The sequence below is a fragment of the Pleurodeles waltl genome, chromosome 7 (assembly GCF_031143425.1).
Source record: "Pleurodeles waltl isolate 20211129_DDA chromosome 7, aPleWal1.hap1.20221129, whole genome shotgun sequence".
Classification (NCBI taxonomy): domain Eukaryota; kingdom Metazoa; phylum Chordata; class Amphibia; order Caudata; family Salamandridae; genus Pleurodeles; species Pleurodeles waltl.
Window position 1 is genome coordinate 1,048,680,016 of NC_090446.1, and position 26,580 is coordinate 1,048,706,595.

Sequence of the window (26,580 nt, forward strand, 5' to 3'; positions counted from 1 at the left end):
CATTCACCTAGTAGCTCAGTACATTCCAGGGATTCACAATCAATTAGCAGACAACCTCAGTCGGGATCACCAGCACACTCATGAGTGGGAAATACATCCTCAGGTACTACACAAACACTTTCATCAGTGAGGGACACCAGACATAGATCTGTTCGCCACAAACCAAAACGCAAAATGCCAAAACTTAGCGTCCAGGTACCCACACCCTCAGTCCAAGGGCAATGCTCTACGGATCAACTGGTCAGGGATATTTGCTTACACTTTTCCCCCTCTCCCACTCATTCAATTTCTAGTCAACAAACTGCATCAAAACAAACTCAAACTAATACTTATAGCACCAACGTGGACACGCCAACCATGGTACACCACACTGTTGGACCTCTCAATAGTACCTCACGTTAAGCTTCCAAACAGACTAGATCTGTTAACGCAACACAAACAGCAGATCAGACACCCCAATCCACGGATGCTCAATTTAGCAATCTGGCTCCTGAAATCTTAGAATTTGGCTATCTAAACCTGCCAAATGAGTGTATGGAAGTCATTAAACAAACAAGAAAACCCACCACTAGGCAATGTTATGCGAACAAATGGAAAAGATTTGTTTTCTAATGCCAAGCAAAACACAACTCTGTTGGATGCGTCCATACAAGACATCGTAGGATATTTACACCACCTACAAAAGGCAAATCTAGCTTTTTCATCTATCAAAATACATCTCACTGCAATTTCTGCTTATTTGCTAAATAAACAGACAAAATCCCTATTTAGAATACCAGTCATTAAAGCATTCATGGAAGGTCTAAGACGAATCATACCTCCAAGAACTCCACCAGTACCCTCGTGGAATCTTAATATTGTACTTACATGACTTATGGGCCCAATATTTGAACCCATGCACTCTTGTCAGATCCAATTCTTAACTTGGAAAGTAGCATTTCTAGTGGCAATCACTTCATTGCGAAGAGTTAGTGAAATACAAGCTTTCACGATTGAAGAACCATTTATACAAGTACACAAACATAAAGTTGTACTACGCACAAATCCAAAATTTCTACCAAATGTCATCTTACCGTTTAATTTAAACCAAACAGTGGAACTTCCACTCTTCTTCCGACAGCCAGGCTCAGTGGCAGAAAGAGCACTACATACATTTGATATCAAAAGAGCTCTAATGTATTACATAGACAGAACAAAAGCATTCCGTGAAACCAAACAGTTGTTTGTCGCATTCCAAAAAACCCATACTGGTAACCCTATATCCAAACAAGGCATCACCAGATGGATAGTGAAGTGTATACAAACTTGTTACCTAAAAGCTAAAAGCCAACTACTCATTACACCTAAGGCACACTCCACTAGGCAGAAAGGAGCAACAATGGCCTTTCTGGGAAACATACCAATGACAGATCTGTAAGGCAGCCACTTGGTCCACACCTCATACATTTACCAAGCATTACTGTGTAGATGTGTTAGCAACACAACAAGCCACAGCAGGACAGGCTGTACTAAGAACACTATTTCAAACAACTTCAACTCCTACAGGCTAACCACCACTTTGGGGAGGATTACTGCTTTGTAGTCTATGCATAGCATGTGTATCTGCAGCTACACATGCCATCGACAGATGTCTAATGGGTAAGTAACGTTTCCCTTTTGTAAATTGGTGTTTCTTACTCCGCAGCCTCTCGGGGCTGAGCTGAGGATTTTCTTAAAGAAACCTTACTGGACCTGAAAAAGATTGTGATATTATTACATGATGTTGTCTCACTACTAAACAATATCATAATCCACTTTCCTAAAAGAGCTGTAAAAGGCTAGCAGGAACCCACCCAGCGCAGTAGTTTCCAGCTTGTCTTCCATACCACGGACATTGGCTGAGGAGCAATATTAGCTCACTTCATACGACCATCCAGTGAGGGCCTGGGTGGTCATGTGAAGGGAGCTGAAATTGGATGATCCTGTGTGAACTAGCAGGTCTGGAACTATCAGAAGGGTCGTCAGTACTTTCCTGTGTATGGAATCAGTTACTGATTCCCGTAACCATTGTTGATCGAAAATACGAAGCGTTTAAACACTAAAACGAATACAGAAAAGTGTTTGACCAAAACATTCAAACACATACCATATAAGGAAAAGAAACTGTCTATTGGAATCCGTCATGGGTATAATAGGCATGCAGATAATAAATTAAGCCATGAGATGCTGTGCATAACACGTCTATTTACAATATTGCAATAATTTGATGTTTAAAAATTGCGTACTGCTGAAGCAAGAATTAACTAAAGGGGCTAAAAATGCGCCTTCTTTTTTGATATTTACTGTACTACTATTTTCGGCATTGCTGTTCATGCGTAGTTGAGTACAATGGAGCTTTCTGTGTCTATCAGCTGTTAGTGACATCCCTGCTGAGAATGGTGTACATTTGGTTTAAAAGCTGAATCTGTGCAACCCTGCGTCTGACTCCAGCACTCATACAATGGGAGATTCCCTTCAGTGGTCTTGAAAGATTTCCGAGCTCACTGATGGAAAAGGTACACAGGGCCGTGGGGAATCGCTTTAGGGCCGGGGCCCATCATATTACATCATCACACAAGGGACTTTTGTTTCAGAAACACCCTAAACCACTTTGCAATAATAAAAAAGCATTGCAGTATTTGCTTTTATTTTTTTACCAATGATTTTCAGACTGGGAAGTATTTAAAGAGCGTTCAGCAGTTACTTCAAGTTGGGTTTTTGTTTTCCATAACGTACACTGCAAATTGCTGTTAAGGTACAAATAATGTATGTCGTGAAGAGACATTTCTTTTTTTGCACTTTGCAGTATTGCAAAGGAGAGCCAGGGAACAGAAAAATAGAACTGTTGCCTTCAAAATGTGTGGCCTTCACAATTCGGCGATCTACACCACACTACAAACGTTCCCTGTGTTTGATAATATTTTGAGGAACTATGCCTCTTTACTTAAAATCCTACTTTTAAGTGTAAATGGCAAATATGTTTCAGTGGATTGAAAATTCTTAATTGATTTCTTTGAAAGAACATAACGCTAGTCATATTGTGGGATGGAGTTCATGTAATTGCACTCTCTAAGTACATTCAAATTTTTGTCACTCTTTGCAAATTTTAGATTGCAAACAGAATAGTATGCCTTGGACCTGGGATCACCTTAATCATTGACAAAGCACAAAGCTGGTTCCTGACAGCTCAGAATACCGACGACGGAAAAGTCAAAATACTGCATAAGTCATTGAAAAATAAAACAGATAACTGCTACACTATCTGAAACACACAGTATAACTCTTGAATGGAATATAAAACAAGGAGCCTGTTCTCCTGTATTTAACTTGTTGACTCAAATTAATTACTTATGGCTGAGATGATCTTATGTGTACATTGGTGTGCATATGACAGACGTTTCATGAATTGAACTGTGCTTCACCCGAAGCTAGTCAGTCGGAATGCAGCTAGCAGTTACTGACCTAAAAGTTGCGCATGGTGAAATAGTTTGCCAAATTAGTAACATTACAAAATGCATCATTTTGTTTACCTTTGGTTTCTTTTTAGGTTGCACAGAATGACTTCCATAGAAAGGGAAGATAAAGACAAGGTAAAAAAGAAGGAACGTAGGCAAGAAGATGAGGAGACCATGCTGCAAGCTACCTGGGTCAAATATAGCTTCCCGATCAAGCACCAGGTGTGTACTATGTATTAATGTCTTACTTTGAGGACTTTTTCTGTTGGGGTTTCTGAGCTATAATAATAGTGCTCTTAACTGCTCATCTCCTTACATTTGGTGATGCTGCACATTTTTATTTGACATTTCTTAATCGCAACTGCAACCTGAAAATGTCCTTGAGCCGAGACAGCCACATAACATACTGATTCGTCCCCCGCATGGTTAGTAAGTATAAATCCAGGTGTTTGTATCAAAGATAGAAGGGACGATTGTTACAAAGATGGGAGGCTTGAATTGAGAAAGATCTTCATAGAATGCATAAGCATTTGAACTCCGGTGAAATAAGTAGATTAGCATTAGAGTACTGTAGAGGACGTGTAAGTTGATGACAAACTTAATTTGTCCTGGAGGTAATGGGGCCCTACCCAGTTATCTGCCCTGTACCATACAGGGGGATTTGAAAATAATCTGTTTAGGCATAGGGAGTCAGGGCAGTTTATCCAATGCAGCAGAAGCCCAGGAATGTCATGGAAGAGCTACAGTCAGTCGAGCTGCTGCAGGTTGGATCTTGCATATATGTTTGACCTGATACAGGTGATTCTAGGAATAAAGAATTTCTATAGTCCATCCAGCTCAGAATTAGCCTAGACAGCCAGTGCTGTATTGTGTAATGGGAGTAGTGGCAGGATCGTTTGTAGTGCTTTCAATTGGACAAAGCAAGTAGAAGCAAGATTATTAACTGGCATGGTCAGAGAGCTCTGTATTAAACTGAAACCCTACATTTCTCACGTTCAGTAAGGCAGAGGACAGAACCCTCCAAAACCAGAAGTCAAAGAGGATTTACTGTTGAATTTTACATCTGGAGCAGCAGGGAACCTCTGTATTCTTGCTCCTAAATCGAGGCTGTTGTGTGAGCCAGGCAGTAAAATTACACATGAAAGTATGAAACGTTTGAATCGAAGCTGGAATGGATTGATCGATGGAGACTAAGGCTTGGTGTCATCTGCCCAATAAATAAAGATGACACCCTGATTTTCTACGAGCCGGCCCAGCTCTCAGAGATAGATGTCAACCAAGGTGGGACTCAACAGCAAGCCCTAGGGAACTACTTGCCTAATGTGTCTGAATTCAGAATGGAATGGTGGTACATGGACCTCTTGACAGGTATTTTTGAAGTAAGATCTACACCAGCTCAGTACGGACCCTCTAACGTGATAAGACTGGTGAACCACCATAGCTTTCTTCCAATCTAAAGGAACAGTACCAGAGGATGGGGAACGGTTGCAGTTTGATAGTAATGGCTCCTTTAAAGAGGCTGCAGTTGATTACCTTATTGTGAGGGAAAGGGATCAAGCGGCAGTCCAGAATAAATAGAGCTAACGATCCTAGTAAAACTGTAAGGATCAAACGGTCCAAAAATCCATAAGCAGTGGCGGGCTCACCCTGATGATATGAGTGGGCTGGTGTATCTATTTAACCTAGTGCGGTAGTAACAGAGATGTTATCAGATACTGGCTGATCCAAACGATTCATTATATTGGAAGTTTTATCCTTGAAGAAGAAATCCCGGTTATCACAAAGTACATGAGTGTACCAGAGATTGTGACCAGTATGTGGGATTCGCCATTGTGCATGCGATGGAGAAAAACCTTTTTGCAGGATTAGGCACATGAAGTATCTGTCTTGGAAAAAAAATGTGCACGGGAATGAAGATAATGAGCTTTTTGTAAGTTGAGCAGTCAAGATTTACTTCAGCAAACGATATTTGGTATGAAACTAAGACACTAATTCAGATACTAATGTTTATTTTGTGCATTAAATTATTTTCATTCAATGTTTTAAATGTCTTTATTTAGATACAAGAAAAACACTTCGGAGAAAGTGGTGTACAAGAAAACAGCATGTGTTAATGTAGGTCACCTGCACAGCACTCTGGTGCCATCTAGTGTGGGGTTCAGTATAATGTTAGGTTCGATGGCATCTGTCGCTGTAGATACGCATGTTTTGCAATAGCTCGCCATCTGGTGTTGGGCCGGAGTGTTACAAGTTGTTTTTCTTCGAAGAAGTCTTTCGAGTCACGGGACCGAGTGACTCCTCCTTTTGTCTCCATTGCGCATGGGCGTCGACTCCATCTTCGATTGTTTTTTTTCCGCCATCGGGTTCGGACGTGTTCCTGTCGCTCCGAGTTTCGGAACGGAAAGATAGCTAATTTCGGAAGATTTTCGTCGGTATTGTTGCGTTCGGGATCGGCGTAGTTAGATTCAACACCGCATCGAAGATCGAAGAGCTCCGGTGCCCTTCGGGGTAGTTTTTCGATCCCCCGTCGGGGCCTGGTCGGCCCGACCGCGTGCTGAAGAACGCCGATGGAACGGACCCCGTTCCGTTTCTGCCCCAAATGCCACAATAAATACCCCTATACAGACCAACACTTGGTCTGTAACCTGTGCCTGTCACCTGAGCACAGTGAAGACACCTGCGAGGCCTGTCGTGCGTTCCGGTCCCGAAAAACACTCCGAGACCGTCGAGCCAGAAGACTTCAGATGGCGTCCGCGCCGACAGCCCACCGAGAGTTCGAGGAACAAGAAGAGGAAGGTACCTTCTCGATCCAAGAATCGGACTCCGAAGGATTCGACGAGACACAAACCGTGAGTAAGACGTCGAAAACCACACAGAGGAAGATTTACAAGGCCCAGGGGACGCCACTGCCATCAGGCCATGGCTCCACCCATAAATTCGGTGACCGACCGTCGGCACCGAAAAAGGCCCAAACAGTGCCGAGATCGTCCGACTCCGGTCGAGACACCGGCACGCAGCCTTCTCGGGACCGAGAAAGTGCTGGAGACAAGCCTCGACACCGAGATGCCGGTGTGGACACGGCTCGACGCCGAGACAGCGGCACCGAAGAAGATCGACGCCGAGAGGTTTCGGCCCCGAAAAAAAAAAAAAAGTCACCTCGGAGCTGAAAAAACACGCAGACAGGGTTTCGGTGCCGAAACAAACTGCAAGCGACCCAGCTTCAGGCTCTTATACAGAAGAGCACTCGCTAACCTCCCAAATGCAAAAGCATAGGTTTGAGGAAGAGCTACAATCAACTGATGTAGACCATACGCAAAAGCGTATTTTCATACAGCAGGGGACAGGAAAAATAAGCACCCTTCCCCCCATTAGAAGAAAGAGAAGGTTGGAGTTCCAAACTGAACAGACACCACAACCAAAAGTGGTGAAAAGAGTTACCCCACCACCCTCTCCTCCGCCCGTGATTAACGTCTCGCCAGCACAAACTCCATCACACTCCCCAGCTCACACCACCATAAGCCAGGGTGACCAAGATCAAGACTCATGGGACCTATACGACGCCCCAGTGTCAGATAACAGTCCGGAGGCATACCCTACGAAGCCATCTCCAACAGAGGACAGCACCGCGTATTCTCAAGTGGTGGCTAGAGCAGCACAATTTCACAACGTAAGCCTCCACTCAGAACAGGTCGAGGATGATTTTTTATTCAACACACTCTCCTCCACCCACAGCTCATACCAAAGCCTGCCTATGCTCCCTGGTATGCTCCGGCACGCAAAAGACATCTTTAAGGAGCCGGTCAAAAGTAGGGCTATCACACCAAGAGTGGAAAAAAAGTATAAGGCGCCTCCTACAGACCCGGCTTTCATCACTACTCAGCTGCCACCAGACTCTGTCGTTGTAGGAGCAGCTAGGAAAAGGGCCAACTCCCACACATCTGGAGATGCACCACCCCCAGATAAAGAAAGCCGCAAGTTCGATGCAGCTGGTAAGAGAGTCGCAGCACAAGCTGCAAACCAGTGGCGCATCGCCAACTCCCAGGCACTACTTGCGCGCTATGACAGAGCCCACTGGGACGAGATGCAACATCTCATTGAACATCTGCCCAAGGACTTACAAAATAGGGCAAAACAAGTGGTTTAGGAGGGACAGACCATTTCCAACAACCAGATCCGCTCCTCCATGGACGCTGCAGATACAGCTGCACGGACAATTAATACATCTGTAACTATCAGAAGGCATGCATGGCTCCGAACGTCTGGATTTAAACCAGAGATTCAACAAGCAGTTCTCAATATGCCTTTTAACGAAAAATAACTGTTCGGTCCAGAAGTGGACACAGCGATTGAGAAACTCAAAAAAGATACGGACACTGCCAAAGCCATGGGCGCACTCTACTCCCCGCAGAGCAGAGGCAATTACAGCACATTCCGTAAAACACCCTTTCGAGGGGGGTTTCGGGGTCTGAGCACACAAGCCAGCACCTCACAAGCAACACCGTCCAGTTACCAGGGACAGTATAGAGGAGGTTTTCGGGGACAATATAGAGGAGGGCAATTCCCTAGGAATAGAGGAAGATTTCAGAGCCCCAAAACCCCTACTACTAAACAGTGACTCACATGTCACTCACCCCCTCCACACAACACCAGTGGGGGGAAGAATAAGTCATTATTACAAAGCATGGGAGGAAATCACTACAGACACTTGGGTTCTAGCAATTATCCAACATGGTTATTGCATAGAATTTCTACAATTCCCTCCAAACATACCACCAAAAGCACAAAATTTGACAACACACCATTCCAATCTCCTGGAGATAGAAGTGCAGGCACTATTGCAAAAGAATGCAATCGAATTAGTGCCAAACACACAAATAAACACAGGAGTTTACTCACTGTACTTTCTGATACCAAAGGACAAAACGCTGAGACCAATCCTAGACCTCAGAGTAGTGAACACTTTCATCAAATCAGACCACTTTCACATGGTCACACTACAAGAAGTATTGCCATTGCTAAAACTACACGACTACATGGCAACTGTAGACCTCAAGGATGCTTATTTCCATATACCAATACACCCATCGCACAGGAAATACCTAAGGTTTGTATTCAAGGGAATACATTACCAATTCAAGGTACTGCCTTTCGGATTAACAACCGCACCAAGAGTCTTTACCAAATGTCTAGCGGTGGTCGCTGCACACATAAGAAGGCAGCAAATACATGTGTTCCCATATCTAGACGACTGGCTAATCAAGGCCCATTCGTTAATAGAGTGCTCAAATCACACAAATCATATCATACAAACCCTCTTCAAACTAGGGTTCACCGTCAATTTCACAAAATCCAAAATTCTGCATCGCAAGGTACAACAATACCTAGGAGCCATAATAGACGCATCAAAAGGAGTAGCCACTCCAAGTCCACAAAGAATTCAAAATTTCAGCACCATCATACAACGCATGTATCCAACACAAAGGATACAAGCAAAGATGGTACTACAACTCCTAGGCATGATGTCTTCATGCATAGCCATTGTCCCAAACGCAAGACTGCACATGAGGCCTTTACAACAGTGCCTAGCATCACAATGGTCACAAGCACAGGGTCACCTTCTAGATCTGGTGTTAATAGACCGCCAAACTTACCTCTCGCTTCTGTGGTGGAACAACATAAATTTAAACAAAGGGCGGCCTTTCCAAGACCCAGTGCCACAATACGTAATAACAACAGATGCTTCCATGACAGGGTGGGGAGCACACCTCGATCAACACAGCATACAAGGACAATGGAACGTACATCAAACAAAACTGCATATAAATCACCTAGAACTTCTAGCAGTTTTTCAAGCACTAAAAGCTTTCCAACCAATAATAGTTCACAAATACATTCTTGTCAAAACAGACAACATGACAACAATGTATTATCTAAACAAGCAAGGGGGGACGCACTCCGCGCAGTTAAGCCTGCTAGCACAAAAGATTTGGCGTTGGGCAATTCACAACCAAATTCGCCTAATAGCACAATTTATACCAGGGATCCAAAATCAACTCGCAGACAATCTCTCTCGAGATCACCAACAGGTCCACGAATGGGAAATTCACCCCCAAATTCTGAACACTTATTTCAAACTCTGGGGAACACCTCAGATAGACTTGTTTGCGACAAAGGAGAACGCAAAATGCCAACACTTCGCATCCAGATACCCACACAAACAGTCCCAAGGCAATGCCCTATGGATGAACTGGTCAGGGATATTTGCTTACGCTTTTCCTCCTCTCCCTCTCCTTCCTTACCTGGTAAACAAACTCAGTCAAAACAAACTCAAACTCATATTAATAGCACCAACTTGGGCACGGCAACCCTGGTACACAACGCTGCTAGACCTATCAGTAGTACCCTGCATCAAATTGCCCAACAGGCCAGATCTGTTGACACAACACAACCAAAAGATCACACACCCAGATCCAGCATCGCTGAATCTAGCAATCTGGCTCCTGAAATCCTAGAATTCGGGCACTTACAACTTACCCAAGAATGTATGGAAGTCATAAAACAAGCCAGAAGGCCATCCACCAGGCACTGCTATGCAAGTAAATGGAAGAGGTTTGTTTGCTACTGCCATATTAATCAAATACAACCATTACACACAACTCCAGAACATGTAGTGGGTTACTTGCTTCACTTACAAAAATCTAACCTGGCTTTCTCTTCCATTAAAATACACCTTGCAGCAATATCTGCATACCTGCAGACTACCTATTCAACTTCCCTATATAAGATACCAGTCATTAAAGCATTCATGGAGGGCCTTAGGAGAATTATACCACCAAGAACACCACCTGTTCCTTCATGGAACCTAAATGTTGTCCTAACTAGACTTATGGGTCCACCTTTTGAACCCATGCACTCCTGCGAAATACAGGTCCTAACCTGGAAGGTGGCATTTCTCATCGCCATTACTTCCCTAAGAAGAGTAAGCGAGATTCAGGCGTTTACAATACAGGAACCTTTTATACAACTACACAAGAATAAGGTCGTCCTAAGGACCAATCCTAAATTTTTGCCAAAGGTTATTTCACCGTTCCATCTAAATCAAACAGTGGAACTTCCAGTGTTCTTTCCACAGCCAGATACCGTAGCTGAAAGGGCACTACATACATTAGATGTCAAAAGAGCATTGATGTATTACATTGACAGAACAAAGAACACCAGAAAGACTAAACAACTATTTATTGCATTTCAAAAACCTCATGCAGGAAACCCAATATCAAAACAAGGTATAGCCAGATGGATAGTTAAATGCATCCAAATCTGCTACCTTAAAGCTAAACGACAGCTGCCCATTACACCAAGGGCACACAACCAGAAAGAAAGGTGCTACCATGGCCTTTCTAGGAAACATCCCAATGCAAGAAATATGTAAGGCAGCCACATGGTCTACGCCTCACACATTCACCAAGCACTACTGTGTAGACGTGTTATCCGCACAACAAGCCACAGTAGGTCAAGCCGTATTAAGAACATTATTTCAGACTACTTCCACTCCTACAGGCTGATCCACCGCTTTTGGGGAGATAACTGCTTACTAGTCTATGCAAAACATGCGTATCTACAGCGACAGATGCCATCGAACTGAAAATGTCACTTACCCAGTGTACATCTGTTCGTGGCATCAGTCGCAGTAGATTTGCATGTGCCCACCCGCCTCCCCGGGAGCCTGTAGCAGTTTGGAAGTTACCTTCAACTATTTATATATGTATCATCTCAACCTTAAATAGGTGCATACTTAGTCACTCCGTTGCATGGGCACTATTACTACAATTCAACTCCTACCTCACCCTCTGCGGGGAAAAACAATCGAAGATGGAGTCGACGCCCATGCGCAATGGAGACAAAAGGAGGAGTCACTCGGTCCCGTGACTCGAAAGACTTCTTCGAAGAAAAACAACTTGTAACACTCCGGCCCAACACCAGATGGCGAGCTATTGCAAAACATGCGAATCTACTGCGACTGATAGCACGAACAGATGTACACTGGGTAAGTGACATTTTCATTATTGTTCTTGGAAGTTGATTTTGGTTTCAAGCGTGCACAAATTACTCCTTGAAACCCACAATGCACCAAGATACAGATACAACCAAGCCTGGACCTGTTCCATAGTGCTAGATTTGGAAAAGAACTCAACAACAAATAATGCCACACCTGAGCTGCCTTGGCTGGCCTGGTGAGCCAAAAAACAGCTCTGCTCCCTTCCTCTTTGTTCTATCTTGCTTATTCCATCACAGTCATTATCTTTCCTTCTCTGTTATCTTTCTTATCTCTAAATTTCTTTCCCCCCCCCTCTCTCTCTCTTAAAGCCTCCTGTGGCTGCTGCATTTTCTCTCAGGGAACTGGGGAAAATAACACAGAAAACCGGCCTCCAAAGGCACTAGCTTGTCAGGGAAATGCCTGATGTAATAGTAAGCCAATCTGGTCCTGGGAGGTGCATATAGCAACTAATATAGTTGTAGGTATTCTGGCATAATTCTTTCACTGAGGTCCCCCTGGTTCTGTTTGTATAACAATTACCCCTTGTGGATATGCCATGAAAAAACAACCATTGGAAGTTTTGCTCTAATTGCGGCACCAATTTCTATTGACCATATTACTATTAATATTATGATTCTGATTCTTAATATTCTTATTTCTAAAGCACGATTGCCTAAAGGGCATCCTAGTGCTTTGAGACTTCCTGAGGTGACCAGGATTACTGGAGGAATGATGCCAAGGAAGGTCTCTAAGGGATGCAGCATGTCTTATGCCACCCTGGGGACCACTCACTCTGCACATGCACACTGCCTCACAGCTTGTGTGTGCTGGTGGGGAGAAAAAGACTAAGTCGACATGGCACTCCCCTCAGAGTGCCATGACAACCTCACACTGCCTGTGGCATAGGTAAGTCACCCCTCTAGCAGGCCTTACAGCTCTAAGGCAGGGTGCACTATACCACAGGTGAGGGCATATGTGCATGAGCACTATGCCCCTACAGTGTCTAAGCAAAACCTTAGCCATTGTAAGTGCAGGTAGCCATAAGAGTATATGGTCTGGGAGTTTGTCAAACACGAACGCCACAGTTCCATAATCGCTACACTGAAATCTGGGAAAGTTGGTATCAAACTTCTCAGCACAATAAATGCGCACTGATGCCAGTGTGGAATTTATTGTAAAATGCACCAAGAGGGCATCTTAGAGATGCCCCCTTATTACCAATCCGAATTCTAGTGTGGGGCTGACAAGTTCCGCCAGCCTGCCACAACCAGATAAGTTGCTGGCCACATGGGGAGAGTGCCTTTGTCACTCTGTGGCCAGGAACAAAGCCTGCACTGGGTGGAGGTGCTTCTCACCTCCCCCTGCAGGAACTGTAACACCCGGCGGTGAGCCTCAAAGGATCACACCTTTTATTACAGCGCCACAGGGCATCCCAGCTGGTGGAGATGCCCGCCCCTCCGGCCTCTGCCCCTACTTTTGGCGGCAAGGCTGGAGGAGATAATTAGAAAAACAAGGAGGAGCCACCTACCAGTCAGGACAGCCCCTAAGGTGCCCTGAGCTGAGGTGACCCCTGCCTTGAGAAATCCTCCATCTTAGTTTTGTGAGGATTCCCCCAATAGGATTAGGGATGTGCCCCCCTCCCTGCAGGGAGGAGGCACAAAGAGGGTGTAGCCACCCTCCAGGACAGTAGCCATTGACTACTGCCCTCCCAGACCTAAACACACCCCTAAATTTAGTATTTAGGGGCACCCCAGAACCCAGGAAATCAGATTCTTACAACCTGAAACAAGGACTGCTGAACTACAAGCCCTGCAGAGACAACGGAAGATGACAACTGCTTTGGCCCCAGCCCTACCGGCCTGTCTCCTGACTCGAAAGCCTGCAACCAGCGACTCATTAAAACAGGGACAAGCGACCTCTTAAGCCTCAGAGGACTGCCCTAAATCCCAGGACCAAAAAACTCCCGTGAGCAGCGGCTCTGCTCAACAACAGCAACATCTTTGCAACAAAGAAGCAACTTTTGAAGAACTCACTCTTCCCGCCGGAAGCGTGAGACTTCCCACCTTGCACTCGACGCCCCTGGCTCGAGATCCAAAGAACCAACACTACAGGGAGGACTCCCCGGCGACTGCAACCCTGTGAGTGGCCTGAGATGACCCCCTGGACCCCCACAGCGACGCCTGCAGAGAAAATTCATAAGGTCCCCCTGACTGCGTCTGCCTGTAACAGGGGGCCCAACACCTGGACCAAGCACTGCACCCGCAGCCCCCAGGACCAGAAGGAACCAAACTTCAGTGCTCGAGTTGACCCCCCAGGCGACCTTCTGCCTAGCCCAGGTGGTGGCTGGCCCGAGAAGCCCCTCTGTGCCCTGCCTGCACCGCTAGAGTGACCCCCCGGGCCCCTCCATTGAATCCTATACAAAACCAGACGCCTGCTTTGCACACTGCACCCGGCCGCTTCTGTGCCGCTGAGGGTGTGTTTTGTGTACCTGCTGGCAGACTGGATCCGGAGCACTCCTGTTCTCCATAGGCGCCTATGTATTTTGGGCACCTCTTTGACCTCTGCAGCTGACTGGCCCTGAGCTGCTGGTGTGGTAACTTTGAGGTTGCCTTGAACCCCCAACGGTGGGCTGCCTATACCTAGGAACTGACACTTGTAAGTGTCTTACTTACCTCACAATCTAACCAATACTTACCTCCCCCAGGAACTGTTGATTTTTGCCCTAAGTGTCTACTTTTAAAATAGCTTATTGCCATTTTAACAAAAACTGTATATGTGTTCGATGGCATCTGTCGCTGTAGATACACATGTTCTGCATAGCTCGCCATCTGGTGTTGGGTCGGAGTGTTACAAGTTGTTTTTCTTCGAAGAAGTCTTTCGAGTCACGGGACCGAGTGACTCCTCCTTCTGTCTCCATTGCGCATGGGCGTCGACTCCATCTTCGATTGTTTTCTTTCCGCCATCGGGTTCGGACGTGTTCCTGTCGCTCCGAGTTTCGGAACGGAAAGTTAGTAAATATCGGAAGATTTTCGTCGGTATTGTTGCGTTCGGGATCGGCGTAGTTAGATTCAACACCGCATCGAACATCGACGCGCTCCGGTGCCCTTCGGGGTAGTTTTCGATCCCCCGTCGGGGCCTGGTAGGCCCGACCGCGTGTCGAACAACGCCGATGGAACGGACCCCGTTCCATTTTTGTCCCAAATGCCACAACAAATACCCGTATACAGACCAACATTTGGTCTGTAACCTGTGCCTGTCACCTGAGCACAGTGAGGAGACTTGCGAGGCCTGTCACGTGTTCCGGTCCCGAAAGACACTCCGTGACCGTCGAGCCAGGAGACTTCAGATGGCGTCCACGCCGACAGCGCACCGAGAGTTCGAGGAACGAGAGGAAGAAGAAACCTTTTCGATCCACGAATCGGACTCCGAGGAATTCGACGATCAAAGAACCGTGAGTAAGACGTCGAAAACAACACATAAGAAAAGTGACAAGGCCCAGGGGACGCCACTGCCACCAGGCCATGGCTCCACCCATAAGTTCGGTGACCGACCATCGGCACCGAAAAAGGCCCAAACAGTGCCGAGATCGTCCGACTCCGGTCGAGACACCGGCACGCAGCCTTCTCGGGATCGAGAAAGTGCTGGAGAAAAGCAACGACACAGAGATAGCGGTGTAGAAACGGCTCGACGCCGAGACAGCGGCACCGACGAAGATCGACGCCGAGAGGTTTCGACTCCAAAAAAGAAAAAAGCCACCTCGGAGCCGAAAAAAGATACAGGCAGGGTTTCGGTGCCGAAACAACCCGTAACCGACCCAGGTCCAGGCTCTTATACAGAGGAGCAATCACTGTCCTCTCAGATGCAAAAGCATAGGTTTGAGGAAGAGCTGCAATCCACCAAAGTGGACCATACGCAAAAACGTATTTTCATACAGCAGGGAACAGGAAAAATAAGCACCCTTCCCCCTATTAGGAGAAAAAGGAGACTGGAGTTTCAAACAGACCAGGCGCCACAAACAAAAATGGTGAAAAAGGTGACTCCGCCACCCTCTCCTCCATCTGTAATTAACGTCTCACCAGCACAAACTCCATCACATTCCCCGGCTCACACCACCATGAGCCAAGGTGACCAAGATCAAGACGCTTGGGACTTATATGACGCCCCAGTGTCGGACAACAGTCCGGAGGCATATCCAACAAAGCCCTCTCCACCAGAAGACAGCACAGCATATTCTCAAGTGGTGGCTAGAGCAGCACAATTCCACAACGTAAACCTCCACTCAGAACAAGTCGAGGATGACTTTTTATTCAACACCCTCTCCTCCACCCACAGCTCCTACCAAAGCCTGCCTATGCTGCCAGGTATGCTTCGGCACGCAAAGGAAATCTTCAAGGATCCGGTCAAAAGTAGGGCAATAACGCCAAGGGTGGAAAAGAAATATAAGGCACCTTCTACAGACCCTGTTTTCATCACCACACAGCTGCCACCAGATTCCGTCGTAGTAGGAGCAGCTCGGAAAAGAGCCAACTCCCACACATCTGAGGATGCACCACCCCCAGATAAATAGAGCTGCAAGTTCGATGCAGCTGGGAAAAGAGTCGCAGTACAAGCTGCAAACCAGTGGCGCATCGCTAACTCTCAAGCACTACTTGCGCGCTATGACAGAGCCCATTGCGATGAGGTGCAACACCTCATCGAGCATCTACCCAAGGAACTACAAAAGAGGGCAAAGCAGGTGGTTGAGGAAGGACAGAACATATCAAATAACCAGATACGATCCTCTATGGACGCAGCAGACACAGCTGCAAGAACAATTAATACATCTGTGACCATTAGAAGGCACGCATGGCTAAGAACGTCTGGGTTCAAACCAGAGATACAGCAGGCAGTGCTCAATATGCCATTCAACGAAAAACAACTGTTCGGACCAGAAGTGGACACGTCAATCGAAAAACTAAAAAAAGACACTGACACTGCCAAAGCCATGGGCGCGCACTACTCCCCGCAGAGCAGAGGAACCTACAGCACCTTCCGCAAGACACCCTTTAGAGGGGGGTTTCGGGGTCAGGCCACACAAGCCAGCACCTCGCAGGCAACACCGTCCAGCTACCAGGGACAGTACAGGGGAGGCTTTCGGGGCCAATACAGAGGAGGGCAATTCCCTAGGAATAGAGGAAAATTTCAAAGCCCCAAAACCCCTACAACCAAGCAGTGACTCAGATGTCACTCACCCCCTCCACACAACACCAGTGGGGGGAAGAATAGGTCATTATTACAAAGCATGGGAGGAAATAACTACAGACACTTGGGTCTTAGCAATTATCCAACATGGTTATTGCATAGAATTCCTAAAATTCCCTCCAAACATACCACCAAAAGCACAGAATTTATCAAAACAACATTCCGAACTTCTGGAAATAGAAGTTCAAGCACTATTGCAAAAGAATGCAATCGAATTAGTACCAAACACACAAACAAACACAGGAGTCTATTCACTGTACTTCTTAAAACCAAAAAAGGACAAAACACTGAGACCAATCCTAGACCTCAGAATACTAAACACCTACATCAAATCAGACCACTTTCACATGGTCACGCTACAAGAAGTGTTACCATTGCTAAAATTACAGGACTACAGGACAACCTTAGACCTCAAAGACGCGTATTTCCATATACCAATACATCAATCGCACAGAAAATACCTACGGTTCGTATTCAAAGGAATACATTACCAATTCAAAGTATTGCCTTTTGGTTTAACAACCGCACCAAGAGTCTTTACAAAATGTCTAGCAGTAGTGGCTGCACACATCAGAAGGCAGCAAATACATGTATTCCCGTATCTAGACGACTGGCTAATCAAAACCAGTTCACTAACAAAGTGCTTACACCACACAAATCAAATCATACAAACCCTCTACAAACTAGGTTTCACCGTCAACTTTGCAAAATCCAACATTTTGCCGTGCAAAGTACAACAATACCTGGGAGCCATAATAGACACAACAAAAGGAGTAGCCACTCCAAGTCCACAAAGAATTCAAAATTTCAACAAGATCATACAACGCATGTATCCAACACAAACAATACAAGCAAAGATGATATTACAACTCCTAGGCATGATGTCCTCATGCATAGCCATTGTCCCGAACGCAAAACTGCACATGAGGCCCTTACAACAGTGCCTAGCATCACAATGGTCACAAGCACAGGGTCACCTTCTAGATCTGGTGTTGATAGACCGCCAAACTTACCTCTCGCTTCTATGGTGGAACAGTATAAATTTAAACAAAGGGCGGCCTTTCCAAGACCCAGTGCCACAATACGTAATAACAACAGATGCTTCCATGACAGGGTGGGGAGCACACCTCGATCAACACAGCATACAAGGACAATGGAACGTACATCAAACAAAACTGCATATAAATCACCTAGAAATGCTAGCAGTTTTTCAAGCATTAAGGGCTTTCCAACCAATTATAACTCACAAATACATTCTTGTCAAAACAGACAACATGACAACAATGTATTATCTAAACAAACAAGGGGGGACACACTCAACGCAGTTGAGCCTGCTGGCACAAAAGATATGGCGATGGGCAATTCACAACCACATTCGCCTAATAGCACAGTTTATTCCAGGGATCCAGAATCAACTTGCAGACAATCTCTCTCGAGATCACCAACAGGTCCACGAATGGGAAATTCACCCCCAAATTCTAAACACTTACTTCAGACTCTGGGGAACACCTCAAATAGACTTGTTTGCAACAAAAGAGAACGCAAAATGCCAAAACTTCGCATCCAGATACCCACACAGGCAGTCCCAAGGCAATGCCCTATGGATGAACTGGTCAGGGATATTTGCCTACGCTTTTCCTCCTCTCCCTCTCCTTCCTTATCTGGTAAACAAATTGAGTCAAAACAAACTCAAACTCATATTAATAGCACCAACTTGGGCACGGCAACCCTGGTACACAACACTGCTAGACCTATCAGTAGTACCCCACATCAAATTGCCCAACAGGCCGGATCTGTTAACACAACACAACCAACAGATCAGACATCCAGATCCAGCATCGCTGAATCTAGCAATCTGGCTCCTGAAATCCTAGAATTCGGACACTTACAACTTACCCAACAATGTATGGAAGTCATAAAGCAAGCCAGAAGGCCGTCCACTAGGCACTGCTATGCAAGTAAATGGAAGAGGTTTGTTTGCTACTGCCATCATAATCCGATCCAACCTTTACACGCAACTCCAAAGGATGTAGTGGGTTACTTGCTTCACTTACAAAAATCTAACCTAGCCTTCTCTTCCATTAAAATACACCTTGCAGCAATATCTGCATACCTGCAGACTACCTATTCAACTTCCCTATATAGGATACCAGTCATTAAAGCATTCATGGAAGGGCTTAAAAGAATTATACCACCAAGAACACCACCTGTTCCTGCATGGAACTTAAATGTTGTCTTAACAAGACTCATGGGTCCACCTTTTGAACCCATGCACTCTTGCGAAATACAGTTCCTAACCTGGAAGGTTGCATTTCTCATCGCCATTACATCTCTAAGAAGAGTAAGCGAAATTCAGGCGTTTACAATACAAGAACCTTTTATACAACTACACAAAAATAAAGTCGTCCTAAGGACTAATCCTACATTTTTACCAAAGGTTATTTCACCGTTCCACCTAAATCAAACAGTGGAACTACCAGTGTTCTTCCCACAGCCAGATTCCGTAGCTGAGAGGGCACTACATACATTAGATGTCAAAAGAGCATTAATGTACTACATTGACAGAACGAAAAACATCAGAAAGACTAAACAACTATTTATTGCATTCCAAAAACCTCATGCAGGAAACCCAATATCAAAACAAGGTATAGCCAGATGGATAGTTAAATGCATCCAAATCTGCTACCTTAAAGCAAAACGACAACTGCCCATTACACCAAGGGCACACTCAACCAGAAAAAAAGGTGCTACCATGGCCTTTCTAGGAAACATCCCAATGCAAGAAATATGTAAGGCAGCCACATGGTCTACGCCACACACGTTCACCAAGCACTACTGTGTAGACGTGCTATCCGCACAGCAAGCCACAGTAGGTCAAGCCGTGTTAAGAACATTATTTCAAACCACTTCCATTCCTACAGGCTGATCCACCGCTTTTGGGGAGATAACTGCTTACTAGTCTATGCAGAACATGTGTATCTACAGCGACAGATGCCATCGAACTGAAAATGTCACTTGACCAGTGTACATCTGTTCGTGGCATCAGTCGCTGGAGATTCACATGTGCCCACCTGCCTCCCCGGGAGCCTGTAGCAGTTCGGAAGTTAGCTTCAACTTTGTACATTTGTATATATATTGTTTTAACCTTAAATAGGTACATACTTAGTCACTCCATTGCATGGGCACTATTACTACAACACAACTCCTACCTCACCCTCTGCGGGGAAAACAATCGAAGATGGAGTCGACGCCCATGCGCAATGGAGACAGAAGGAGGAGTCACTCGGTCCCGTGACTCGAAAGACTTCTTCGAAGAAAAACAACTTGTAACACTCCGACCCAACACCAGATGGCGAGCTATGCAGAACATGTGAATCTCCAGCGACTGATGCCACGAACAGATGTACACTGGGTAAGTGACATTTTCATTTTGCTCTAATTCAAAGTTCCTTGCTTACATGTGTGGAGTACCTTACATTTTATGTATTTACTTCAAATCTTAAACTTGTGGTTCTAAAAATAAATGAAGAAAATATATTTTTTTATTTATAAAAACTATTGGCCTGGAGTAAGTCTTTGACTGTGTGTTCCTCACTTATTGGCCGTGTGTGTACAACAAATGCTTAACACTACCCTCTGATAAGCCTACTGCTCGACCACACTACCACAAAATAGAGCATTAGAATTATCTAATTTTGCCACTATCTTACCTCTAAGGGTAATCCTCGGACTCTGTGCGCACTATCTCTTACTTTGAGATAGTATATACAGAGCCAACTTCCTACACATAGCTTAGTAGGGGTAACCTCCCTAAGCCACTGGTATACTTTGAAGGGTACATTTGATGCCCTCCTTGCTTAAACCAGTTTACACCTGTCCATTGTCCCCTGATCCTTGCTCTGGCGAGAAACTGGACAAAGGAAAGGGGAGTGACCACTACCTTGTTCATCGCCACCACAGGGGTGGTGCCCAGAGCTCCTCCAGGTGGCCACTTGATTCTGCCATCTTGAATTCAAGGTGGGCAGAGGTTCCTTCCTGGGAGCAACTGAGTGACCAGGTCAGTTAGGTGGCATCACAGCCCCCTCCTGATAGGTGGTCACCCTGCTAGGTGACAAATTCTCCTTTCTGGCCTACTTGGGGTGGGGGGGGGGTCAGGGAGAATGGTCGTCCTCAGATTTAATTCAATGTGCAGGATTCCAGCAGGACTCCTCTGCAACCTTTGCCTTTGTTGGCCACTGGGACTGCAACTGGACCATCCAGGAACCGACAGTCTGCAACTGCAGCGACAACTCCACTGCAATATTTTTTCTCTGGCTTTTTCCAGCAACTGCAACATTTTCCACGGCTGTGCATCCTCCGAGAGCAGGGAGTCTTCAGTCTGCTCAAGAAGTAAGAAGGAATATCCCTTGAAGTGAAGGAGTCACTCCCTTGCATCTACAGGCACCAACTGCAATAATGACCGGCTGCATGGATCTGCTCCACTCTGGAACTGCGTAGATCTTGCATTACAGAGGTGGTCTGGAGTGGTCCCCTTGGTCCTCTCTACCAGCTGTCCAACTTGGGAGACGATAAGCCCTTGCCTGTCCTTGCAGGACAGTACCCCTGTGCACCGCGACTCTTGCAGCTACCATGGTTTGTTTGCTCCTCTTCCAAGGGATCTTCAGGCTACGTGTAGCCCCAGCCTCCAGCACTCCTTCCTGCAAAGCACAGTCTCCTGCCTGCTGCTCCAGCACCGTGGGACTCTTGTTCAGGTGTGCTGAATGGGCCTCACTGACTCCTGTGCCTGCTGCCTGTGGGGGCTGTCTCCTATTCTTGTGACACTCCCAGCTGCGGAGTGCCACCCCGGACTCCCCTCCTTGGGTCGAGTCCCCTGGACCATGCTGGTCCTCTTCAGCCTTGCAAATCTTTTTCTCCGTCTCTTGCATTTGCCAAGGCTTGTTGGTGGTTTTCCAGCACCACTAACCAACTGCATCTTGACCGCCGATGTGGGACATCACTTGCATCACTCCTGGGACTTCTCTTCATCTCCTGTGCTGCACTGCTGACCCTCTTCGTCCACTGTCGCCCTGGTCCTGCATCCACAGAGGGGTGAGTAGTGGCTCCTGCCACAACCGGACACTCCAACACAAACTGGACTTGGTCCCCTTCCTTTGCAGTCCTCTTCTGTCAGGATCCACCTTTGGGTTCTTCTAGTCTTATTTGAATCTTGCATAATCCTTTTCCACAGTCCTCCTGTTGGTTTTGGGGAAAACAACGTACTTACTTCTTCTCTCCTGGTCACGGGGGTCACTCTGGTACTCACCTTTTGGGGTTCCTAGTTCCACCAGCTCATTTCTACCGATTCCACTTCCTTGGGTGGGGGACTGCCTTTCACATTCCACTTTTTAGGGTCGAGCCTGCGTCGGATGCGCTCGCGCATGCGTATGGCTAGCAAGACGCTTTAGGTATTAGAAAAGGGCTCGGAGCCCCGTCGACGTCTCGTCAGTGTCTTTCATTGGCAAGTTGGCTTGCCCGTTAGAATCCGCTTCTTTTGATTAGTGGAAGGCACGCATACGTCATGCCTTTTTTGCAGTGGTTAGCCCTCCTCGAGCGCAGCGACCAAGTACAGAAAACATGCGAGGCTCGCTGGGTTTGTGGACTACTTTTTCTCTATTTTCGCAGCGCGATCTCGCGGGGCAGAAGTCGAGAGCTTCGTATACTATTGACCTTGTTACACAGTTAATTGCCCTTTTGCCGGTTATGTTCATAATTGCACTTTTGCCAATAGGTATTATGTGTGATCTGTAGCAGCGCGATCGCACTGTTTTCTTTTATTTTAATGCAAGAAAAATCCGGTTGGGAGTTTACAACTGTGAACAGCTGTAACTCCGACAAATGCGTGACTCTAGTGAATTGCAAATGCTTGTTTTATATATGGTTTGGCCCTCCCAAGTTGCTATTGCTTTCACCAATGCTTATTGCTTTCTATGCTAATTTACTGATTGCTAATGTGTATATAATAGTGTGTTTTCTTACCTCCAGTTGGAGGGACTTATTAGTGTTCTAGTATTTGTGTTACCCCTATTTAAAGTAGCTTTATTTGTGTAACACTGTGTGGTTCTTTCACATGTGTAAGTGCTGTGTGACTGTAGTGGTATTGCTTAAGTTTTGCATGTCTCCTGAATAAGTCCTGGCTACTCAGCCACAGCTACCTCTAGAGAGCCCTGGCTTCCTAGACACTGCCTACAGTTCATTAATATGGATACCTGGACGGGGTATAAGGTGATAACACCATAGGTGCTCACCACACACCAAGCCAGCTTCCTACAGTGCCGATTTGAGCTTGTTTCTAAAGTAGACCGGACCCATCGTATGTGGGACCTCAAACAATATCAAGAGATTTAAAGAGAATCCACTTTCCTACTGGTAGCCAGTGCAGGTTTTTTACGTGCTAGAGAGGCTGAGGACATTCCTGGGAGATCAAGAGTTAACTGAGTTGCTACATTTTGGATGCAAGCAGTTGTAAAATCAGCATTTCAGGTGCACCCAGTAGCAGTGTGTTACTGTATTCTAGCCAGCTAGGAATAGTAGTCTGCACAGAGAGGACTCTTTGTTCCACTGGAGGAAATTGTTATAATTTTCTTAATGTTTTTAGTAGTGCACGGCAGGTTGAAGATAACATGGGAGGTCAGTGAAATATTTGTTGTCAAAGACAAATCTGAGGTTCTGTACCTCTGAAGATGCTGACTGTGGAAAATTGGCTTGAGGAGACCAAAAATCATCCATGGTATCTTATTTGCCGAGCAACAAAGTACCTCCATTGAATTTGAGAAAATTCAATGTTAGTCAGCAAGTAACCTCCCCATCAAAACTGTCATACAGGGATGAGACTTATGGGTGAGCTGATATTATAAGCTTAATGTCATTATAATTCAGAGACAGCCTCGTTGTGACGGAGTCCCTTTGCAATGGCTTCAAGTGTATACTAAATAATGTTGGATAATGTTGATCCTTGAGGCACTCTCTATGCTAAAAGTTTGAGTTCTGATCGATATGGTGGAAGAAAAACTGTCTGAGTTCTGCTCTTCACACGCACCATTCTAGCGCAGTGGCCTCTTCTCCAATTTTCAATAGCATCCCTGCACGGTATGGAATGCAGCCATCCAGGCTAAAAACCTATGGCAACAGAGTTGCCCTTATCAACTATTATCTGTAGATCATCTAGGATGGATGCTGGTGTGGCTTCTGTCCCATAAATGGGACAGAAACCTGACTGAGCCGGGTCCAATATCTTATTTCTCCTTAGGTAAGTTACTAGAATAAAACTTAGATATTTTTCTAGTGTTTTTACTGGTAATGGGAGGAGTGTGATAAGTCGATAATTACATAGAATATTCTGGTCAACTGTCTGTTTCTTTCAAAAGGGTCTCACACATGCTTTTTTCCTGTCCATGGAAAGTACTCCCTGAGAAAAAGATGCATTACATATGATGCGTAGGACTTCAGATAATATTCCTGCTAATGAAGCCAAACTTTGGAGGCGTGGCCGGACAAAATGACCAAAAGGACCTGAGTCCCTGAGCTCTCCCCATTACTGAGTATATACTCCTTAAATCCTGCAGTTTCCTCCCTTCACAGTGCACTCTTTTAAGAGTACAGGAGGAGTAAACACCAGAGACTGAGACAGAGGGGACAATGACAGGAGTAGCGGAGCCGCGTTCTGGCTGCTGGCCTGGGAGAGATCGGCGGGGGCATGTGAGGGAGAGCCTGGCGGCGCATTGATGGGAGCGGCCTTGTTGGCTTGGTGCTGACGCAAGTCGTCCTCGCTTCTGAGGAGCCCGGACATTCTACTGGAGTGGTGTGTGGCCCTGCTGGGGGCTGAGGGCCAGGGGGCTTCCTGGAGATTTGGAGCCCTGTGATGGTGTGTTGAGGAGTGCCCCCCTCTCCACCCCAGCGTTCCAGTCTTATTATGGGGGAGGACAGGGTGGCGCAGGCGATGGGCTCACACTCAATAACACAATATACCACCCGAGGCAGCCCACTCAACGGCTTACGAGACAGTACGGGGAAGTTGATGTGGAGGTCCCCGTAGAGGACACGACGGAGCCCACAAAGGCAGATCTGATGCTGGCCATTCAGGGACTCAGATGAGCATTGGAGCGCCAGATAGAGACTGTCAATTGATGTCAACTTGCTACGGGTGGACCTGTGCAAAGTCTCTGGTAAACTCTCTGCCGCAGAGACCTACATAAGGACCCTGCAAGGGGGTGAAATGGCAATATTGAAGACAGATGATCGCAGTAAGCACTGAGGTTACAGAACTAGGCAGGAGAGCAGTGAATGCGGATGGCTGCTCCCGCCGCAGCAATATTCAAGTTCTGTTTTTTCCGGAAAAGGCAGAGGGAGCCTTGGTGTAGAATTTCCTGGGGGACTGGATTTAGGTTGAGCCTGAAACCACGTGATCTTTCTGTTTTGTGATTGAAAGGACGCACAGAGCCCTGGTCCCGCAGCCATTTCCGGGTGCTCTGGCGAGTGCACTTATTGCCAAGGTCCTTAACTACAGGGACATGGACTCATCCTGAGAGCTGCCCGGGAACAGGAAGTGCTGCAGTATGAGAATTGCAACATTACTATTTTCCCAGACTATACTTAACAAGGGCAGGAGCAACACAAATCCTTACTGGTCGCAAAACAAAAACAAAGCCGTGGGCTTGACCTATGTTATTGTACCCTGCCAAATTGAAAGTCATCCAAAATGGCCAAGCGCATTTCTTGGATAGGCCGCAGGGTGTTTTGGAACTGGCTCGAGATTGGTGTCCTGGAGGCTGCTGGACGGGGCAGAGAGGACCAACGCTGGAGGAGAGGACGGGCTACTTGACCATCTCGAATACCTGCAGAAGTCGGCAGGGAAAGTCTGGATCGAAACTCTTTGATTACTGGCAGAATTCCCATAGGAAAGTATGGCTCTATGTACTTGACACAATCGATGTCCCCAGAGAGAGCTGACAGTTCCCCGGGGCGGGCGCCTTCAGGGGAAGTCGTGTTGCACACTCTGCTCCCCAACTCAGAGATTGTCCCTGATTAAAGCGCTTCTTGAGAATGAGCTCCAGGATGGTTGAACATTACAGCAGAGCGGAGATGTAGTTTAATCTGATTGTGCATCTGGGGTACCACCTGCTCAGGGGTGAACGTTTTGCCGGGACGCTGAATCAGCGGAATGACCCGGTATAGACATCCTGAGACACATGCCATCAAAACACAGAGCTGGTTTGAATTAGCATAATGATGACGGTTTCCTTATTATAATGTTAAGGCATTTATAGTAGTCAGCTATGTGGGTGCACGTGAAGGTAACGGAGGTTGTAAGCTGGGGGAGCAGCAAGCTTAGTTACGGGTCCCAGTTAGACCAGTAAAGGGGGGGGGGGGGGGGGGGGGGGGGGTTGTGAACGTCCTGACACAACAGTGGGTGACCTCTGATGGATTTCTGTTAATGCTACAGTTGTCCGTGGGAGGGAATTGGGGAAGTTGTGGGTTATGTTTATTACATTGGTTAGTTATGCGCAATATGGCTATGTCGGTCCGGGGATGATCCCACAGAGGGGGAAACTCAGAATACGTAACACAATGGTAGTCCGAAATGCTTAAAAACGTCACACTTGGAATTTGAGAAGTATTTGTAATCCTGCGAAACGATATTGGGTGATGTCCGTGCTTAAGCACCTGGGTGGGTGGGTGGGAGGGAGGGTGCTGGTCGTGAAGGGAATTTAGCTTGTCATCAGGAAACAAACATGATGGATGCTGAAGCACAGAATCTGGCTAAAAAATGGAGGGGACAAAACTACTATACTACTT

The 26,580-nt window shown here is 46.2% G+C and overlaps 1 protein-coding gene across 6 annotated transcripts in view; it reads left to right on the forward strand.

Annotated features, from left to right (window-relative positions):
• Nucleotides 1-26,580, forward strand: part of BPTF (bromodomain PHD finger transcription factor) — a 1,198,927-nt gene that overhangs the window by 303,376 nt on the left and 868,971 nt on the right. For all 6 annotated transcript variants that reach the window (XM_069199907.1, XM_069199908.1, XM_069199910.1 and 3 more), the window contains exon 10: nucleotides 3,566-3,695. In XM_069199907.1, coding sequence (XP_069056008.1) covers nucleotides 3,566-3,695 — 130 coding nt within the window. The remainder of the gene's footprint in view (nucleotides 1-3,565; nucleotides 3,696-26,580) is intronic.